Source organism: Cheilinus undulatus, linkage group 7, assembly GCF_018320785.1.
Source record: "Cheilinus undulatus linkage group 7, ASM1832078v1, whole genome shotgun sequence".
In the NCBI taxonomy this organism is placed as follows: domain Eukaryota; kingdom Metazoa; phylum Chordata; class Actinopteri; order Labriformes; family Labridae; genus Cheilinus; species Cheilinus undulatus.
The window spans coordinates 2,854,418-2,873,189 of record NC_054871.1 but is presented as its reverse complement, the minus strand read 5'-3'; the positions used below and the strand labels follow the sequence as shown (position 1 = coordinate 2,873,189).

General features: G+C 40.4%; 1 protein-coding gene across 1 annotated transcript; it reads left to right on the top strand.

The window, feature by feature from the left end:
* Window positions 1-4,947: 4,947 nt before the first annotated feature.
* On the top strand, window positions 4,948-10,108 carry LOC121512641. The gene is made up of 7 exons (XM_041792007.1): window positions 4,948-5,400; window positions 6,843-6,983; window positions 8,042-8,190; window positions 8,283-8,347; window positions 9,601-9,762; window positions 9,849-9,953; window positions 10,045-10,108. Exons 1-7 carry the CDS (start codon window positions 5,395-5,397, stop codon window positions 10,065-10,067), a joined length of 651 nt encoding a protein of 216 aa, XP_041647941.1. The 5' UTR covers window positions 4,948-5,394; the 3' UTR covers window positions 10,068-10,108.
* The last annotated feature ends 8,664 nt before the right edge of the window (window positions 10,109-18,772 follow it).

Here is an 18,772-nt window from a genome sequence, read left to right as displayed (position 1 = left end):
CGACAATGATGACGACTAGGCCATCTTGAGCTAAAGTCAGCCTGAAATGTTGAAGTAAAGAAATAAACCGACTTTCCACCTTAAAACATGTGGACTGTGTTTTCATTTTCAGTCCTTTAAACACTGAGATGCTGGGGACAGAGGCACAAGTTCAAGATGCCACCTGAGACAGGCAGAAGAAGGAGGGATTTTATTCAGGACAGGAGTGCTTCCACTCAGTGTTTTGGGGCCACCAATACTTTTCCTGAGGGTTAAATTTGATTTCAACTTAATGCTGGTCCAACCAAAAGTGAAACTCAAATCTAGAGTCATCCGGGTCAGGAGATAGTTCAGGCTCTGAACGGACAGGCTGCAGAAAAATCACAGTTTCCTCATTTGATGGCCCAGAGTCCAAATGTAGGCAGCATGCAGGCGTCAGGTCAGTTAGACACATAACAGATACAGCGGTTTTTGAGGTGACAGGAGACTTTTATCGCCTTTGCACCTCCTCTCACTCACTCCAACTTGTGTTCATCTGTAAGGTGAGTCACAACAGACAGTTTATTGACTGGATTCTGATGATTTCTGCCTTTTATTGAGGCAAAATGTGAACAAACTGCCTGCTGTAGAAAGTTTATTTTTTACAATGACATCATAAAGCTGAGTCGACGCTCTGTCCCGTATTTGGGCGCGGTTGCATTCACAACTCATCCTAACCGTGCCAGAGTCCATTTGAATTGTGCCTGAGACCACTTCCCAATGTGGTCCGAGCCCGTGTCTGGGCGCGGTTCGTTTACATTCACACAAACTGAAAACGAACTCGACTTCAGGCTCAAATGCACTTCGATCCGAGACCAGGCCTCTAGTGTGAAAGCCACCAAAAGCTGTGTAGAAAGCACCTTGTAACAGTCAGAATTCCATTGTAGTACCTGATTACATCACAAGGTGGAGCCCTCCTTATGTTTATGTTCTATGAGCCAGAAAGTAGCTAGAGTGTGTGTGTGTCTCTTTCTGCCACTCGCATGTATGAACAACAGTGAAGAAGACTCCCAAAACTACATGAAGAGTTTGTCAAGGCAGGGCTGTGCGTTAACTTTTTCTGCCCATAGCGCTGGTGCTACAGAGGTTGACAATCTTGTAGCACAGAACAAAAACCTGTAGCACAATATATATGTTTGTTACATCTCTAAAACCAACATGTAACCAAAATATATGCATAGTAAGTGAATGTACTTGAAAAACAAAACCAAAAACAGCCTAAATTACAGCTCTCATTAATGTCTACCAAAGCAAACAGCCAATCACAGAGAAGAGAGACGCTGATGGTTCATCTCCACATTCAGACACAAAACAAGAGCAAACTGCAGGAAGCTGACTGACTTTATAGCAGTATGATTTAGAAATCAGACTTTAAGATCAGACAGAGGATCAAATGAGCTCAGTTTGTGCTGCTATTTGCTGCTGGAATCCTTTTGTTTGTATTCATCTTTTTTTCTTTTTTTCTTTTAATTTTGGCAGGACCAACAGACAGCTGAAGTCTTTTTGTGTTCATCCTTATTACTTAAACTTTAGTAGCAGTATGTTTCTGTGTTCATCCTTAAACTGTGTTTCAAGGACTGAAGTGTTAGGTCTAAACTACATTTACATATTGGTATTTATATCAGCTAAATTTAATTTGTAAATATCCCCATATTGTTTAAACCCCAATATTGTGCATTCCTAGTCAAACTAAGAAATATAGTAAAGTTTTATGTTATTATGTGGGCCTTTTTAAGGGATTTCTTGCAGGCCAATTCAAAAGGACCAAGGGCCACAGTTGGCCCACAGGCCATAGTTTGGACACCCCTTATATATTTACTGATACTCAGAGTAATAGGAAAACATTCCTAACATTAGTATAAATTAATTAAACACTGTTAGAGTTTGGTCCATATTGTAGTATCACACTGGGGTCTGATGTTTATAGAGCTAATGTCAATGAACAGACGCTCTTTTCTCTCTAACAGTGTAATCATAACATCAGTACTATTGGAGTTCAAAGGGAATAAAAAAAAACTATCTCCAAGTCGTGTTTTAACCCTAACAATAAACACAAAGGTTATGCAGTGTGGGGCTGTATTGATCTACTCCTCCGTGCTCCTCTCTCTCTCTCTCTCTCTCTCTCCCTCGTACTCTGCTGTCTGTCCGTGTCATATCAGACCTGTATGCTACAGTCAGACGCGTATTAGCTTGTTAACTAAACAGCAGCAGCTACGATATTAATGGAGAAAAATGCATCATTTTATACATTAATCTTTAATCAGAAGTTAGCGCAGACTGAGAGCTCTGTCCTCTCACTGACAGCCAACTCACTGCCACCATCAGTGCGTAATTGGAGAGGACGAGGCTAACGGCGAAGTAAGCTAGTAGAAACACGTTTTTAACATGTCTAGCCCATGTGCTTTAAAATAAAACTTGGGATTATAGCAGCACTCCTCTTCAACATAAAGACACCTGTACTGCGTCTTCTGTAAGAGCAGCAGCTGGTTACTCTCTCACCATTGCGGAGCGTGGCCGCTCGCACTCCAGACGCACAGGACTGCACATGACGAGAGGAAAAAATGTTCTGCTTGAGTCTAAAATGTACCAGAAATAAGAAATAAATGGACTGGGCATGAAATTCAAATCTCAAATCAAAGTGGAGTGAAGTTTTTGGGGCAACAAGTCAAACCTAAAGTCTTATCTGGCTGTCTGGCATTCACACGCCTCTCTCACTTTGTCATGGCACCTGTGCGATGAGGAGTGAAAACCTCTTAGCACAGACCCATTTTCTCGTAGCATTTGCAACATATTTGTCGCACTGTGCAGCCCTGAATGTGCACCCTTGTTCTCCAGGGCCTGCCTGTTCTCCTCGGAGATTACCCCAGCAGCGTTTCCCTGACCTGCTTTGTAAGTAGTCATTACTATAATTTGTGAGGAAGACTTTGCATTTCATTGTTTGTCTCGCTGTTTATCTGCGCTGGGATTAGTACATAGTTACCTCTAGTAATTTATAAATCTCTCCCTGACGTCAGTAGTTGGTTAGCACAATGAGCAAAGCCTGTCATTTACTCAGATTTACAGACATCTGTGAATATTTTACAGAATTTTCTACTTAACATGAGTTTTGATGCCTCAATTGAATGCCGCAGGTTCAAAGGTAGCAAACAGATAAAGGTAATGTCTGTCTGATGCATAATGAATGTTAGTAGCACTTGAGTTTGCATGGTTTTACCAAGTAAATCTGATTGCTGTTCCTAGTACAAACAACGGAGAAATCCTAAGTTGCTGTAAATTTCTTTTGAGTAATCTGAAATTAAATAAATGAGCTATTTGGAATACAAACAGAGTTTGTAGCACTTAAAACTATTGCTTGAAATGGCAATTCCTAGTAGTCTGTACTAAACCTTGAGCACCAATAACTTCCTTACATAAGTACTCCACACACAGGATTTTAAGTTATTTGAATTGAAGTGCAATTGTTCTTTACTTAGAAAACCTTTTTAAGTACAACGCAACAATCTCTATTTAACTCTACTAGGGTCATAAAGTTAAAGTGGAGGTATTCTGCCTTTTATCAAGGCTTTACACCATCTCTCTGACACCCACGTAGTAGCTTCACATGGTTTACAGCTCAAAAAACTCCTCATGTTTCTCACACTGGCGTCCTGAAAAGCCCTTATTTTAACCTCCGTCTGAAACGCTTCGTTTTCGCTGCTGTCTCTTTAACACTCCCCCCACGGACCTGCTTTCCTGCGATTGGCCAATTTTCTGGAGGCTGGCCGGCGGCAGGACTCAATGTTTCGTGCCCGCCCCCTCCAATGTGGCTAATGTTGTTATGCTAGTAGTTGAAAACTTTGAATGAACCGGTCCGACTGAAACGCCTAAATGGCTGAGGCCTTGTGGGGGCGGTCTGTTCCGCTTTGCTGGCAGCATGGATGAACAACGAACCAGTCAGGACATAGTATTACGATGACCTCATCAGTTCGCTCCATCGAAATCTCGTCTCGGGAGAATCTCGGAGAGATTTTCAATGAACCGTTTTCATCAGTTTACACGCTAATTCCAAGATTTCTGCCACATATGTTTATCTTGCGGTTTGAAACTTTGCATATGTCGAGTATGAACACCTAACATTGTGACTTTATATTTATGTTTTAAAAATCTGAAAAGTATAATACCCCCTCTTTAAAGTTACTTGGTTTTTTCAAGGCATAATTTTTTAAAGTAAGGCTAACTAATTGGATTTTACAGTGTAGGTAATATTAGGATATATATTCTGTGATGACGTGGCGTATCCGTGCTCAGGTCTGGATGCGTTTGACAGTGTGAGTGCAGGCCAAGGGGGGGAGAGGGGGGGGGAGGTGTGTCAAATGGCCTTTACACAGTACGAGCACAGACTGCATAGTGTGACTGCGGTCTAATCTGTCGCTCATGTGCCCAGTACACACACCTGGTCATCTCCCCGGTAAAGGTGCTCAGACTGTTAACTAAAGTACAGACTGTTCAGAATTCACTAGTTATTTAGCAGTGTTTTGTTCCAGAAAATCATAAAAAAAAAACAAAAAAAAAAACATACAGAGATCAATAATTATTAAATATTGGGGACGCCAACCCCGGTCTAGTGAGTGATAGACATCTGTATTACCACTGAGCTAATGGACAAGCTAATGATGTAGTAGTTACGTATGAAGACCACATCTGAAGTGGCTGGAAAAATAGCTAAAACATGTATGTGTACGAAACATCACAACATCTACTACTGCACTGACAAATAAACCTGTTTAATCAATAGTTTGATTTAATAAAGCGTCAATGATTCAGTCAAACTGATGCAAAGCGATAGTCCGCTGGGTTCCTTAAATTTCCCAGACGTGAGCTGAACAACAACTTCCGGAGCATCTGGAGTGACTGAGCCGTCACTCAAAAACTCGCTGGCCAATAGGGATACGACCCAGAAAAGCCCGCCCACACGTGACATTTGTGTCAGAACTGAGAGCAAAAACTCAAGAAACGCAAACAAAGAATCAGGCAGCGCAAACCCTAAACTGAGAAGTGATAGCAAAAGTCTGAACACTGAGAGAGAAAAACAGGAACTGTCAACAAAAACATAGATGTTCAAAATTCAGAGACTAATAATTTGATTGCTATTTCAAATTTGTTCTCTTGATGTGAAGATTTTTTTGCTTGGATAACATTTTTTTGTTCTCAAATGCTAATTTTTGTTTGATACTGAAAAAGTTTTGTTTGAATCTTTTTGACACAAATCTCCTTCCATAGACCCCGGCCTCCTTCTGCAGGTGCCTGCCCTACCACCTGAGCTAAACCTGCAGCCATGCTTCACCATCCTTGAAGAAACTGAAGAAGCAGTCGTACTTACCTGAAGTCAGTGAGTCCATGAGTGTGAGTTTGGGATTTAGCCCATTTAACACAATGGAAGGCTGAAAAAGGTGTTTTCATCCAACTTTATGTAACTATTACACATAACTGAATTGTCCCTGACTCTTTTAAATTAGTTCCAGATGAATATTTTTAAGGACATCTAAAAATGACCTTACTTCACATTGAACACTGTCCTGCAGTTACTTGTGTGCGCACTTTGAGTATTTCTCTGTGTGTGTGGGCAACCAAGGGTAATTCAACAAATCTGCAAATATTGGTTGTACAAACCAAACAGTGTCCTCAAAACATCCTTGAAACCAAAACCTAAGATGTCCTTTTAACCACAGGAGAGACAAGGTTAAGGTGCAACTCAGCTAACCCAGCTTACCCTCCTCTGGGCTGACAGGATCATGTCAGATCCCATAGACATGGAGGTGTTGACAAAAGAGAGAAAAATGTTTTTTAGAAGAAGAAAATGGAGAATGAATAATAAAATCCTGAGGCAGTGAATCAGAAGGTAATGACTAGTTTGTCTGAGGTCAAAGAGCGATCTAATCTCTGCTCTCTTTAAGCCCATTTGCTATAAAGCTAATGCATGGAGGCAGAATGGATTTTAGCCTAGAGCACCAAATTATCACCAGCTCTTCATGTTAAACAAAAGCAATGAGTTACACATGCCAATAGCTTAAAAAAAATACTTGTTTATTTTTCTAAAAATTTCTTTGGGGGTCACGGTTGTGCTGGAGCCTAACCCAGCTGTCATTGGGCGAGAGGCGAGGTTGCCAGTCAATCACAGGGCTGACATATAGAGACAGAAAACCAGGCACCCTCACACTTATGGACAATTCAGAGTCACCAATTAAGTCTCCTCTGAGGTTGTTAAAATTAGGTTCACTCAAACTGCCTAAAATCATGATAAAACCCTTATGAATGGGATTAATTTCAGATTAAAAAGTAATCTTTTGACAGCCCTGATATTATCAAATCTCCAAGTTAATACATTGTAAAATGCCAACCTATTGCTAGCAAACTGCCTCCTTATTCTTAGGAAATAACCAGATAGTTAAACTTCTTACTATAACAGTGCTACGTAACCACTAGAAAAAAGTGCAACCAGTAAAAAAAAATGTAGCAAAATGTAGCCTCTTAATGGCTAACCAAATCTTAATTCAATCTCCTGGGTATGGAGGGAATAGCTGATATGTTCAATGGCCCCAGTTGGATTCAGGCCAAGAATTTGAACTGAAATAAGGTCAGATCAATTCTGAAAAATCATCTTAGCAAGCCTGTGTCTGCCCTGCATGACACATGATCCAAAGAAGTGCTTGGGTAAATAGAGAACGTGACAACACTTGGGATTGTATAAGCCCCCTCACTTCTATAAAAGCCCAGTGGCTCTGTGAGGAGCAGACATTCAGCTTTGAGAGAGAAAAGCTACCTGTCTGCTGTTTTCTCCCTGTCAGAATCTGAAGCTAAGCCACTGCAGCATCATGAATCTGGCCTTCAGCGCTCTTTTCCTGATCCTTGGCTCCTTCCTGAGCAGCTCTGCTACCAGTGTTGAAGAATGCAGAGCTCTGGTCACCCCTCTGTCCACTTTTGAACCGGTAAGGCTCCTCTGCATCTCACCTTGGTCTGTAGGTTAGCTTTAGCCTCTCTGTTCAACGTTAGCTTCAGCGAAGAACAAAAAGATCAATGTTAAGAAACCAAGAACGCTACTCAGACCACTAGAATACAATAGAAAAGACTAGACTAGACTAGATTAGAGTAGAATAGAATAGAACAGAGTAGAAGAAAATAACAGAATAGAATAGAATAGGATAGAATAGAAAGAAATGGAATAGAAAAGAATAAAATAAAATACAATACAATACAATACAATAAAATAAAATAGAATAGAGTAGAACAAAATAGAATAAAAGAATATAATAGAAATAAATAGAATAGAGTAGAATAGAATAGAATAGAATAGAGTAGAACAAAATAGAATAAATAAATAGAATACAGTCAAAAGACTGTAGCTCCCAGCACTTTCACTCAAGTATATGTCGGCAGGTATAAGACAATAAAGACTCAGTCTGATCATCCTCAGACGCAGTAACAGAAGGCTGGTTTACAAACATCAGGAGTTTGGTTATGTCAGGATTCAGAACCAATTTCAACTCACTCAAAGTCCTGTACGGTATCAACATCTTCCTGTAAGCGACAGAGATGCAGCATAGGAGCAGAGCAGTAAATGACAGCGTCATCTGCATAGAAATGAACATTAGCAGCAACACTGAGCCCTGAGGCGCTCCATTTTAAATTCAAGACATTTAGAGGTAAATCTGTGCACACGCTGCATTCGGTTTGGTGAATAGTTGTCAAACCAGCAGACTGACTGTTCTGACAGACCCATACAGCGCAGCTTGTTAGCCTGACTGACCAGTCTAGGGTGTACCCCCTTGTCCAGTATCAGGTGTAGATAATCCATAGATGGTTTTAAGATGTGCTGCAAATTTCCAAGAGTTGGTCTGGCATGGAAAAAGGGAGCAAAAAGGGCTAATGTGTTAAAAACACGCCACCTAGAATAGTGCCAGTGAAGTAGTAGTCCAGCTCAGCCCTGCTTGCATCAACTGCCTGCATTTGCTTCTTTCTACTTCACTAACTTGATGTTCTTCTGCAGCAACTGGGAAGGTGGAACTTCGTTTTGGGCTTCATTGATAGTAAACCACATCAAGTATTGTTCAAGACCACCCAGACCCAGTGGATTGAGTACGTCAAAACTGGATCTGATTCACAACCAGAATATCAACAGCTAATTGGGATCAAGCAGTGAGTATCACCAACACCAATGTTACGTTGAACTCTTGTGATCTTTTTGTATGAAATATCTAAACTCTAATTTTCTCTTTTCTATTTTCCAGTACTACATACTGCAAGTACGGAACTTTCCCCATGACTTTTCATTCCAACTCCGCCGTAATGGACAGTAAGTCACCTGATGGCTAGAATACCGGAGCTTGTCAGTGTTCCTTCTCTTAGTCATAGAATCAGAGTTCCTCTATTTACCCTGATATTAAAGCGTGGTAAGCGCTAACATTTATCACGATTATTAAAATAAGAACGGTATTATAACCATGGGGAATTTTTATCACGGTTATCATTTGGTCTCTGCTTCCATGTGGAGCTCCCCAGGGCTCCATACTTGGTCCACTTCCTTAAACATTGTCTATGCTCCCCCTGGGGTCCATTCTGAAAAAAAATATGGCATTTTATTCCATTTTTATGCTGATGATATGCATGTATTAACCCCTGAGGATCAGAGCTTCTAACCCCTTGTGCCCACTCATAGACTGTCTTAGAGACATTGAAGCCTGGATGGCTTTTAACTTTCTGAATCTTAATGAGCGTAGGACAGAAGTTGTTGTTTTAGGACCCCAGGGAGACTGTACCAGCCTGAGTATGGATCTGTCCTTTCTCAAGCTCATTCTAAAACCATTTGCCAAATATCTGGGGGTTATAATGGACAGAGATCTTGAAATGGATCAGCAGATATATGCAGCTGTGAAAGCCAGGGTTTTTTTCTAATGAAGCTTTCCTTGCCTTCATAGCTCTTATTGTAGCTTTTCTAGTGAGTTTGGAGATTTGGTGACTTTCCAGGGTATTTGAAAATTAAATCCACACCAGTAATTCCCATTAATCCATTTTAGATCATTTCTTTGCTAGCCTAGCATTAGCCACCATCTTGAGTCCACAGAGCACATGGGCTATGACAACCAATGGCAGGCTGTTCCGTCATACACCTTACACCAAACCACTTTTGGTGCAATTTTAAAGTTGCAGACAAAATTCCAAAGTGGGAGTAAAACCACTAGAGTGGTGCTAAAAACTGTAAGCTGGTCATAAGAACAGCGGTTTTAAGGGAGTCATTCTTCAGTCCTGGCGTTACGACACGTACGTTTTTAGTCTGGTCTTGTGCAAATTGTGTTTGCTGTGATGCAACCGTCATCAACAACCAATGGGAGCTGGTGTTGTGTGTAAGCAGATTTAAATCAGTTCATTTTTCAGAACATGAACATGAGCGTAGATCAATCTGAATGTCTGCTCAAACCTTTCTGCTCTGAGCCAGGGTCAGATCTCTGTAACACTGGAGTACATTCAGGCTGGAAAACTCACTGGAAAGTTGACCAGGAGATATCTTATTTCAGATTGTAAGGATTTTTTATTTGTGTCTCTCTTCAGAGTCCAACTTCACCTGCACATACCAGTCTCTGCCAACCTGTGAAGACTGTCTGCTCTACCTTATTAACGCAAGAAACAACGACATCATAGTCAACAGTATGGACAATCCGGACCCTCAAACCATTTCACAGGTCAAACACTATCGGGCGTTCTACATGATGAGTAAGTTCAACAAGTCAGGGAGAAAATAGCCTCTATGATATCCAGACTAGAACATCATGTTAATGTCATAATATTTCTCTTTCCAGCCAAAGGAAACAGCATCAAGCACTCAGACTTTTTGCATGCCATGAAGCAGGCAAGATGTCTGGGTTTCACAGGAGAACCCGACTTCGTCCTGGACCCGGCCAGTGGTGAATAACACTCAAACCTGTCTGATCAGATGATATCATTATGATGTGTGATTTCAGATAGAACTAAATCCTGCTCTCCTTTTTGTTACAGAGTACTGCGAGAAACAAGGTTAACAACAATGATGACGACTAGGCCATATTGAGCTGAAGTCAGCCTGAAATGTTGAAGTAAAGAAATAAACTGACTTTCCACCTTAAAACATGTGGACTGTGTTTTCATTTTCAGTCCTTTAAACACTGAGATGCTGGGGACAGAGGAGCACAAGTTCAAGATGCCACCTGAGACAGGCAGAAGAAGGAGGGATTTTATTCAGGACAGGAGTGCTTCCACTCAGTGTTTTGGGGCCACCAATACTTTTCCTGAGGGTTAAATTTGATTTCAACTTAATGCTGGTCCAACCAAAAGTGAAACTCAAATCTAGAGTCATCCGGGTCAGGAGATAGTTCAGGCTCTGAACGGACAGGCTGCAGAAAAATCACAGTTTCCTCATTTGATGGCCCAGAGTCCAAATGTAGGCAGCATGCAGGTGTCAGGTCTGTTAGACACGTAACTATTGAGTGTTTTAAATGGTCAGAAGCTTCACAGAACATGAAAAAGCCTGGACACAAGATGGTGGAAGGGGAGCAGTGGGGATTAAAGAATATAATTTCAGATTGAGTTGTTGAGTGGTAGGAAGTTCTGGGCCATCCAACAGTTAACATCACTTAAACAGTCTTTTACAGCAGCTAGGATTCTCGGGTCCTCAGGTCTCAGAGGCAGGTATATCTGTGTGTCTGCGTAGCGGTGAAAGGAGACTTTGTAATTCTGTATTTTTTGGCCAAGGGGCAGCATTTAAATAGAAAATAAAACCAGAACTTAAACCGAACCTTGGGGTACACCACAGGCAATGGTGGAGGTAGAGGAGGAGTGTTTACCTATGGTGACTGCAAAGATTGTCTTAAAGATAAGAATAAAAGCAGCCAAGTGCAGTGTCTCTGATACCCACCCAGTTTCTAAGAGGCTCTATTAAAATACTGTGATCAATGGTGTCAAATGCTGCACTGAGATCTAACAGAATTAAAATGGCTCCCTCCCCCATCAGCGGCTGAAAATAAATGATTGGTCATCTTGAGGAGGGCCGTCTCAGTGCTGTGACCTGCTCTCAAACCAGACTGGAGGTTAGAGACATGACCTGTGAGACATAAAAGATAAAGGGTGCTTTCACATTAGGCCCAGTTGTTTACAACTGCGCCGTGGAGCTTCTGTTAATGCAGCTAGCCTCTCCACCTAAAACCACCAACCAACCGTTACAACCTTCTCTAAAACTTAAGATAAAAATGGAAACTTTGGAATGGGTCTAAAAAGATAAAATCACAGGGGTCAAGGTTGGGTTTCTTTAAAAGAAGTTGGACCACAGAGTGTTTAAAACACAGGGGACTACACCTCCTGCAAAGGAACTATAATGATAGCTAAAATACTGGGCCCAACCGTGTTTAAAACCTTTTTGACTTAGTGGGAATAAAATTAAGGCTGCATGTAGTTGGCTTGATGTGGGATAAATTTTCAGCTAAAAATGACAAAGACACTGGTTCAAAACTACTAAAATAAGGAAAAATCTCTCTTCTTGGGTTTAAATACGGGCTGGGGGCATGATATTTTCCCCAATGTCCTGTACTTTGTCGTTAAAGAAACTTCAAACTTCTCACATAATTCACGAGAAACATGAACACATCTACATCCACACTTTCTCTGTATTTGTTTGAGAAAAAAGACACGCCACACCTGAAGTCGCTGTAAGTCACTTTCTGTTTCCTTTATTTCCACAGTTATAGTTGGAGACATAGATCACTGAAGTTCATGACCTCAGCTCTAGATTAGCTTGTTAGTCTTCTTCACTGTTGCCAGTGTCGTTGCCACTCCTACTGGTGTAGTCACAAAAGGCTGTAAAGTAAAAGGAAGAGTAAGTATTTAGTTTATCTGACATCACATATCCTTATTTCATGGTTTTCAGGTTTACTTACGACCCTCTGGGTTATAGTGGAAGCTTGGTTCCTCTTTGAAACCCAGACACCATGCCTGCTTCTTGAAATTTTCAATATGTTTGTCATCAAGTGTGACTCCTCTTGCTGTGAGTAAAACGAGAACAAAATGGGATTAAAATAAAGACCTTTATCTATCTAAATGAGTGTCTCTCTGGCTTTCTCTTCCTACCCATTAAGTAGAGCGCCTTATAGCCTTTGACATCCTGGATGCTTTGGGGAGGTCCGGTTTTAAGGTCAAACAAATCGTCTGTGTTTCTGCTGTTGACCATGTAGAGCAGACAGTCCTGACAGGTTGGTAGGGAAGTGTATGTGCAGGAGAAGTTGGACTCTGGTGATAGAACCATAGTTACACCATATCAAAAAACACTTCCACCCTTACTATTGCAGCTTTTGGGACCCTGAGTCATGCAGGGGCCCATGGAGATCAGCAACGACATGGCCCTTTCTTAACTGAAGCAATTATTACCTTTACTTTCAACCTAAACGTCCATTGTTAAAGATTTAAGTGACAAAAACTTTATGTTTTATTCACTGTTTCCTGTTTCATGATGTAACCCCCTTCTTAGAGTAGCTGAGCCTTTATTTATGTGATATCAACAGCGTGGGTGGTCCCATCAGACCCACTGGTCTGCTAAGACCTGCAATACTGTTTCTCCGTCTTCTCCAACTCTAAATGGAGTTGGACCAGGAGGCTTGAGCTAACGCCTAAGATCCAATATGAATGCACTAATATAAAATGGCATCTGGGGAGGGCTCATTGAAACTGCCTCTTTTTAAAATGTTTACATCCCTGTAGAGTGATGATAAACATCCATTTTAATCAGGTCCGTTTCTTGCTATATGCGGACTATGCAAATGCATAGGGCCCCACAAGCAACTAGGGGGCCCTAAAGCTGAATATTCAGCTTCATCCAAGGAGAATTAAATGTCTTTATCCCTTATATGTTTAAAAACAAATGTAGGATACAAGAATTAAATGAGCTGCAATAATAAGATGTGTTGTTGTGCAGATACAGTACCTATGTTATTGTCCAGTGGAAGATGTTTCTCAGGTATTTGCCACTAAACATTACTTTAGGATTAATTCTGATTCATTTATTGAGTTTAGTGTGTATTTTATATGCTATATATGACTGTCCACAGAAATAAAAACAAGTTAAGACCATAATTCAGGGGTTATCAACTATATTTGCTAAAGGGCCAGCTTTATTCTTAGCACACATTTAGGGGGCCGGACTTTCAGAGGAACAAATTTGAACATTTTGGTCTTAATTAATAAACTAGAAAAGCACTCAGAGAATGCAGGCCGCGATTAGCCCTATCTCCCAATAGTGAAGAATCCTTTAGAAACATTCCTGAATCCAGAAGGTGATCCGGATCACTCCCAAAATCTAATTCACTAATAACTCCCTCCCTGGTAGGGTGGAGACACGGTGAGGCAAAGCTTCGCTATGTGTGGACTGTCATGGCGGAAGCACCCATGGTCTCACCGGACGATTGAAAGTCACGGCAGTGGGTGAATATTCCTCTATTCCTCCCAGCGTTGTGAGTATTCTTGCTACAATTTGCTGTCTTTCTCTCTGTTACGCTCCGACTCGTCTCCTCGACTGGGCGTGCGTCTTTCAAACTCTATAAACTCCAAAACTTTGAATAGAAACACACCAAAAAAATGCTGCTGGGGTTGAAGTTAGTCATGTCCGCCATCTCCTGGTGTAAAATGGTAACAGCGCAGACGTTCACCATTAGCCCTATCTCCCAATAGTACAGAATCCTTTGAAAAATTCCTGGATCCAGATGGTGATCCGGATCACTCCCAAAATCTAATCAGTTCTTTCTTATGCCATTTCTGACATTTCCTGAAAATTTCATGAAAATCCATCCGTGACTTTGTGAGTTATGTTGCTAACAAACAAACAAACAAACCGACCCGATCACATAACCTACTTGGCGGAGGTAATTATTGCCAAAATATTTTTATTTTCTTGTCAATTAAGCCTTTAGCTTTGAGATCACCTATACTGCAATATAGGTGGGCAATATATTTTTTCCACATTTTTGGGGCTGTTTTGCTGCTCATGACGACGTTTGATGCTAAAATGCTTTGTGTTGATTGGTGGAAAATCTGTGCAGGAAACAGATTTTAGGGGTGATTCTTATGCATTGATGTTGCCCCCCCACATACACACATACACACACAAAGGGAAAAAAAAGAGAAATGATGAAAAACAAAACAAAAATCACAAAAAACTAGACTAAAAAATAATGAAAAAAAATTGCAAAATAATTGACAAAAAATTTTTTTAAAAATAAAGAAAAAATTGTAGACAAAAATTGACAAAAAAAGTTAATGCAGAAAATAGCAGATTTAGTCAAGAATAGCTGATTCATATGTGTTAATCATAAATCATAACATAGCGGCTGATACTTGGGTCTATGTAAACATATCAAACATTGTATCCTCAGATACCTCAGAAAACTGTTCTGATCTCAGTTGGCTTTGAGCTGTTTTATAGCTGTGATTTTAAAAAAGTAATCAGCTGAACACATTCTTTTCTCCTCACATTTCATGGATTTATTAAACTTCTAGGGGCCAGATAAAGAGCTGTGGGGGGCCTGATGTGGCCCTCAGGCCGCCAGTCGATGATCATTGCCATAAATACTTCAGTGTGAGAGATTATCATGACTTTAGCCTGTTTTGTTTATGAGGTGTAATGGACTGTTTGTGGATCATCTAATGGATTAGGAATCTCTCCATCATAGTTGGGCAATAGGGGCCCCCACAAAGCTAGAAACAGCCCTGATTTTAGGTTTGCTGTGTGACAGGCCATTATGAACCACCAGGCCAAATTTAAGTCATGAAAAACATCTCTAAGTTTGTAAAATTGAGCTTCAAATCATAAAAAATGAGGCAGTAAAATCTGCTCTAGGATGGTATGGGCGTGTCAGTTGAAAGCCACACCCACTTGAGAAATGTACTGTTTTCTGGCACAAATCTCCCTGTTATGATAAAATAAGTCCCATATGGATCACTGGTTGTATTTTTGGGGTGACAGACTGATTCACTGGCAGAACTCATAAATAAAAGCCCCATCATTACACGATCAGATGACTTACTGTCGGTCACAGCAGTGTTTAGATGTAGAGTCACAGGCGATGTAGCGTACTTGCAGTATGTGGGGCTGGAAAAACAGACAGGAGAAATTCAGACATCACATTTAGAGGCTGAAGAACTTGAAGTGAAATCCTGTATGGATTTTAACATCAAAGCTTGTTAACACTCCTAATAAACACTGTTACGTAACACTGGATTCTGCCCTAGACAGTCCCTCTTTAAATGTACAAATGCAATGTCTTACACATTTGATTTCTTTAACAGTAACCGTTTTATGACTGATGGTTAAAATGAGTGCATTTTAATTCTTGTGGGGTTTTGACTTCAGCCTCAGTTTAGTAGCATGCTAGCATGTTAACAGTATTCAAGTCAGCATACTTCATCCTAAAGGTAGCTGGTCTTACTGGAGATATTGCAATGAATTTTCAACTACATGCAAACCATGCTTGGATGGAAATTTTCATGACTGATGTGACTGGCTTAGACTAGCAGAGGGTTATTTATGTGTACAAATGTAGCACTTGCTGTCGTTTAACACCTTAGAATTGGAGAATAATTATGTCATCAGAATAGCAGTTTCTCCAAGACAAAACCATTGGACATTAAACATGGAATTGCTTTTGCTTATTGCCATCACTGAGTTGTACATTTGCACAGCTGAGGAGTCACTGTTACTCACTGCCTGATCCCGATATTCTCAACAAGTTCCTTGGGATTTGTTGATCTCCGACGGAACTTAATCCACTGGCTCTTTGCTGAGTCGAACAGGATTTGAAAAATAGGACTGTCAATGTAACCAATGATGAAGTTTCACCTTCCGAAACTCTGCAGAGAAACATTATAAGGTTTGAGTCAGAAGCTGGGTTCCCATTAGTTTTTCGCAAAATAAAAGCAATATTTCTTAAATTTCATACACCATACGTCAAGTCCTGTGACTTGTAAATGCAGAAAGTGTTTTCATTACACTTTTGCAATATATTTCTATACCAAAATGTCTGAAAATCCTCCTCATGAGAGCGTAAAAACTTTTTTGCTATATTTGAGAGGTTTTTCGAAATTCAGGTGTTTCTATAACCAGTTTTTTATTGCACTATTTAGATTTTGCGCATTTCTAAGGGGAATGGAAACGCAGCTAAAACTGAGGCTGTTTTTGAATTTGCCTACTATACTAGCAGTGCGTACTGATTTGCCCAAAATGTAGTATGCAGTATGTGAACAAATGCAAAAGTTGCAGTATGACAAAAATACTCGGATGACGTAGTGATTCGAAAAAATTTCACAGTACGCATCGGACCAGTCTACTTCGCCTACTATTACCCACAATGCAAAGTGCCGGGTCAGAGTTCGTAATAGTGGAGAGGGGCGGAACTTTAATCGGAGCGCTGACGGTTACAAAAAGTGCCATTACCTTTTATCTTTACCTTTTTAACATGTACTATAGTGAAATAAGTTGTAGTAAGGTCACTGTTGTTTTTGTTTAGCCATTACGGCTCGTAACGGCCGGAAAGGTGCTGTCATGTGTGTCCTTTCACTGCACTATACATGCTAAGCTAAAAACAATGGCTATAGTAATCTTGAAAAATCAAATAAAAACACCTCCCAGATTTTTCTGTATGTAAATGGATGGAACACTGTAGCGTCATTTAATGTTGACCAGGGTATGATGTACTTCTGTATACCGGAAACCAGCTAAACCAGGCCAAGCATACTACACAATAACGTGTGACTGGCAGTCATACTGCATACTACTGTTAAACGCAGTACACAGTGCGCAGTACGTACTGCATACTGTGTTTGGCAGGAGCATGTAGTAGGCCAATTTCGAAAACAGCCTAACTCTTACCTACAATGCAGGCAGGAAGTAGAGGAGGCTTACCAGTTCAAAAGTTGAATGAGGTGTGACCAGAGGTCTGCATTCGTCTAAAGTCTGAGCAGAGCTGCTGAGGAACAACCCAACTGTCAGGAAAAAGGTGACGAACAGCTTCGTGATGCTGCAGACGGCAAACTCCAAAGTGTGACTGAGAGAAAAGACCACAAAGGAAGCTTTTGGTAGAGAAAGCTGAATGACTGACACTCACAGAGCTGCTTAGCTTATATACAGTCCAGGCTGAGCATGGCATAGGTCCAACTGGTTTTCAGGTATTTACACAGAGAGGTTCTATCAAATGTTTTCTCTTATTTCCCCCATGGTGGGTAAGTAAAAAATTTACTTCACCTTTGTCTCACTTCAGGTTAAGACAGGATTCCTGTGTTTGCATTTTTGTTTTTTTAACATTTCCCAGAATTTAGATTTTGCACAAATATTTTGCAGATTTTCTACTTGCCTTGGATCCACACAACGGACAAATATAAAGTTTATGCAGTTCATCTCATGACTGAGCCGATCAAGGTAAAACCAACCTTGACTTGAACTTTTGTCTTATTATGAGATACATTAAATATTCTCTACGGAGTCCAAGACATGACATGGTCAGAAGAAAATTTAATTGTGGCCATAATATAGCTATAACATGCGCTCGAAATACTAATTCATGGCCACAAAATACTTAGTGCTAAATTGTGGCCACAAAATACCAATTTATGGCCATGAAATAAGTACAACATGCGCACAAAATACCAATTTATGGCCACAAAATAAGCATAACATGCGCACAAAATAGTAATTAATAATATTAATATCATTAATATCATTCCTGGACAGCTGGTAAGCAAATGGAGTGCACCTTACTATCCTGGCGTCCAAGTTGTACCTCTGCTGGTAAAGCAACCTGGCTCTCCATATTCTGTTTAAATGCCTCTCAGTAATAATAGTTCCCTGCAATGCCAGGCTTTTCAGGATGTCTTTGTTGCTCATTCCCAGCCTAAAAGAAAATTCAATCATACTATCCCTGTCCATTGTGTAGCTTTAGCACCTCTACTGCCTCTACCTTAGACCTTAGAGAATGTGTGCTCCATGTGCTTACCCAGCTGTCCAAGAATGCTATTAATATTATTAATTAGTATTTCGATGCCACAAATTGGTATTTTGAGGGCATGAATTAGTATTTTGTGTCCACAAATTGGAATTTTGTGGCCATGAATTGGTATTTTGTGGCCTCAAATTGGTATTTTGTGGCCATGAATTAGTATTTTGTGGCCACAAATTGGGCTTTTGTGGCCATGAATTAGTATTTCGTGGCCACAAATTAGTATTTTAGGGCCACATATTGGTATTTTGAGGCCACGAATTGGTATTTTGTTGTGATGTGCTCTTCTGTGCTGAGGCGTCGAAGCCTGTGTTGAGTAGTCCAGTAAGATTTTAGTGAAGCCCGCATCGAAGCTTGTGATGCAAGCCAAAAATAGCCTGAAAAGAAAGAACTAATAAATTTACACTGATTCCCCTTATTAGATTTGAGTTTCACTTTTGGTTGGACCAGCATCAAGTTGAAATCAAATTTAACCTTCAGGAAAAGTATTATTGGCCCCAAAACACTGAGTGGAAGCACTCCTGTCCTGAATAAAATCCCTCCTTCTTCTGCCTGTCTCAGGTGGCATCTTGAACTTGTGCTCCTCTGTCCCCAGCATCTCAGTGTTTAAAGGACTGAAAATGAAAACACAGTCCACATGTTTTAAGGTGGAAAGTCAGTTTATTTCTTTACTTCAACATTTCAGGCTGACTTCAGCTCAAGATGGCCTAGTCGTCATC

Bases quoted from the DNA above. Each gene is read 5' to 3' on its own strand.
- LOC121512641 (XM_041792007.1), top strand. The intron at 8,191-8,282 runs GTGAGTATCACC...TCTATTTTCCAG, and splicing joins CAGCTAATTGGGATCAAGCA to TACTACATACTGCAAGTACG. The intron at 9,954-10,044 runs GTGAATAACACT...TTTTTGTTACAG, and splicing joins CGTCCTGGACCCGGCCAGTG to AGTACTGCGAGAAACAAGGT.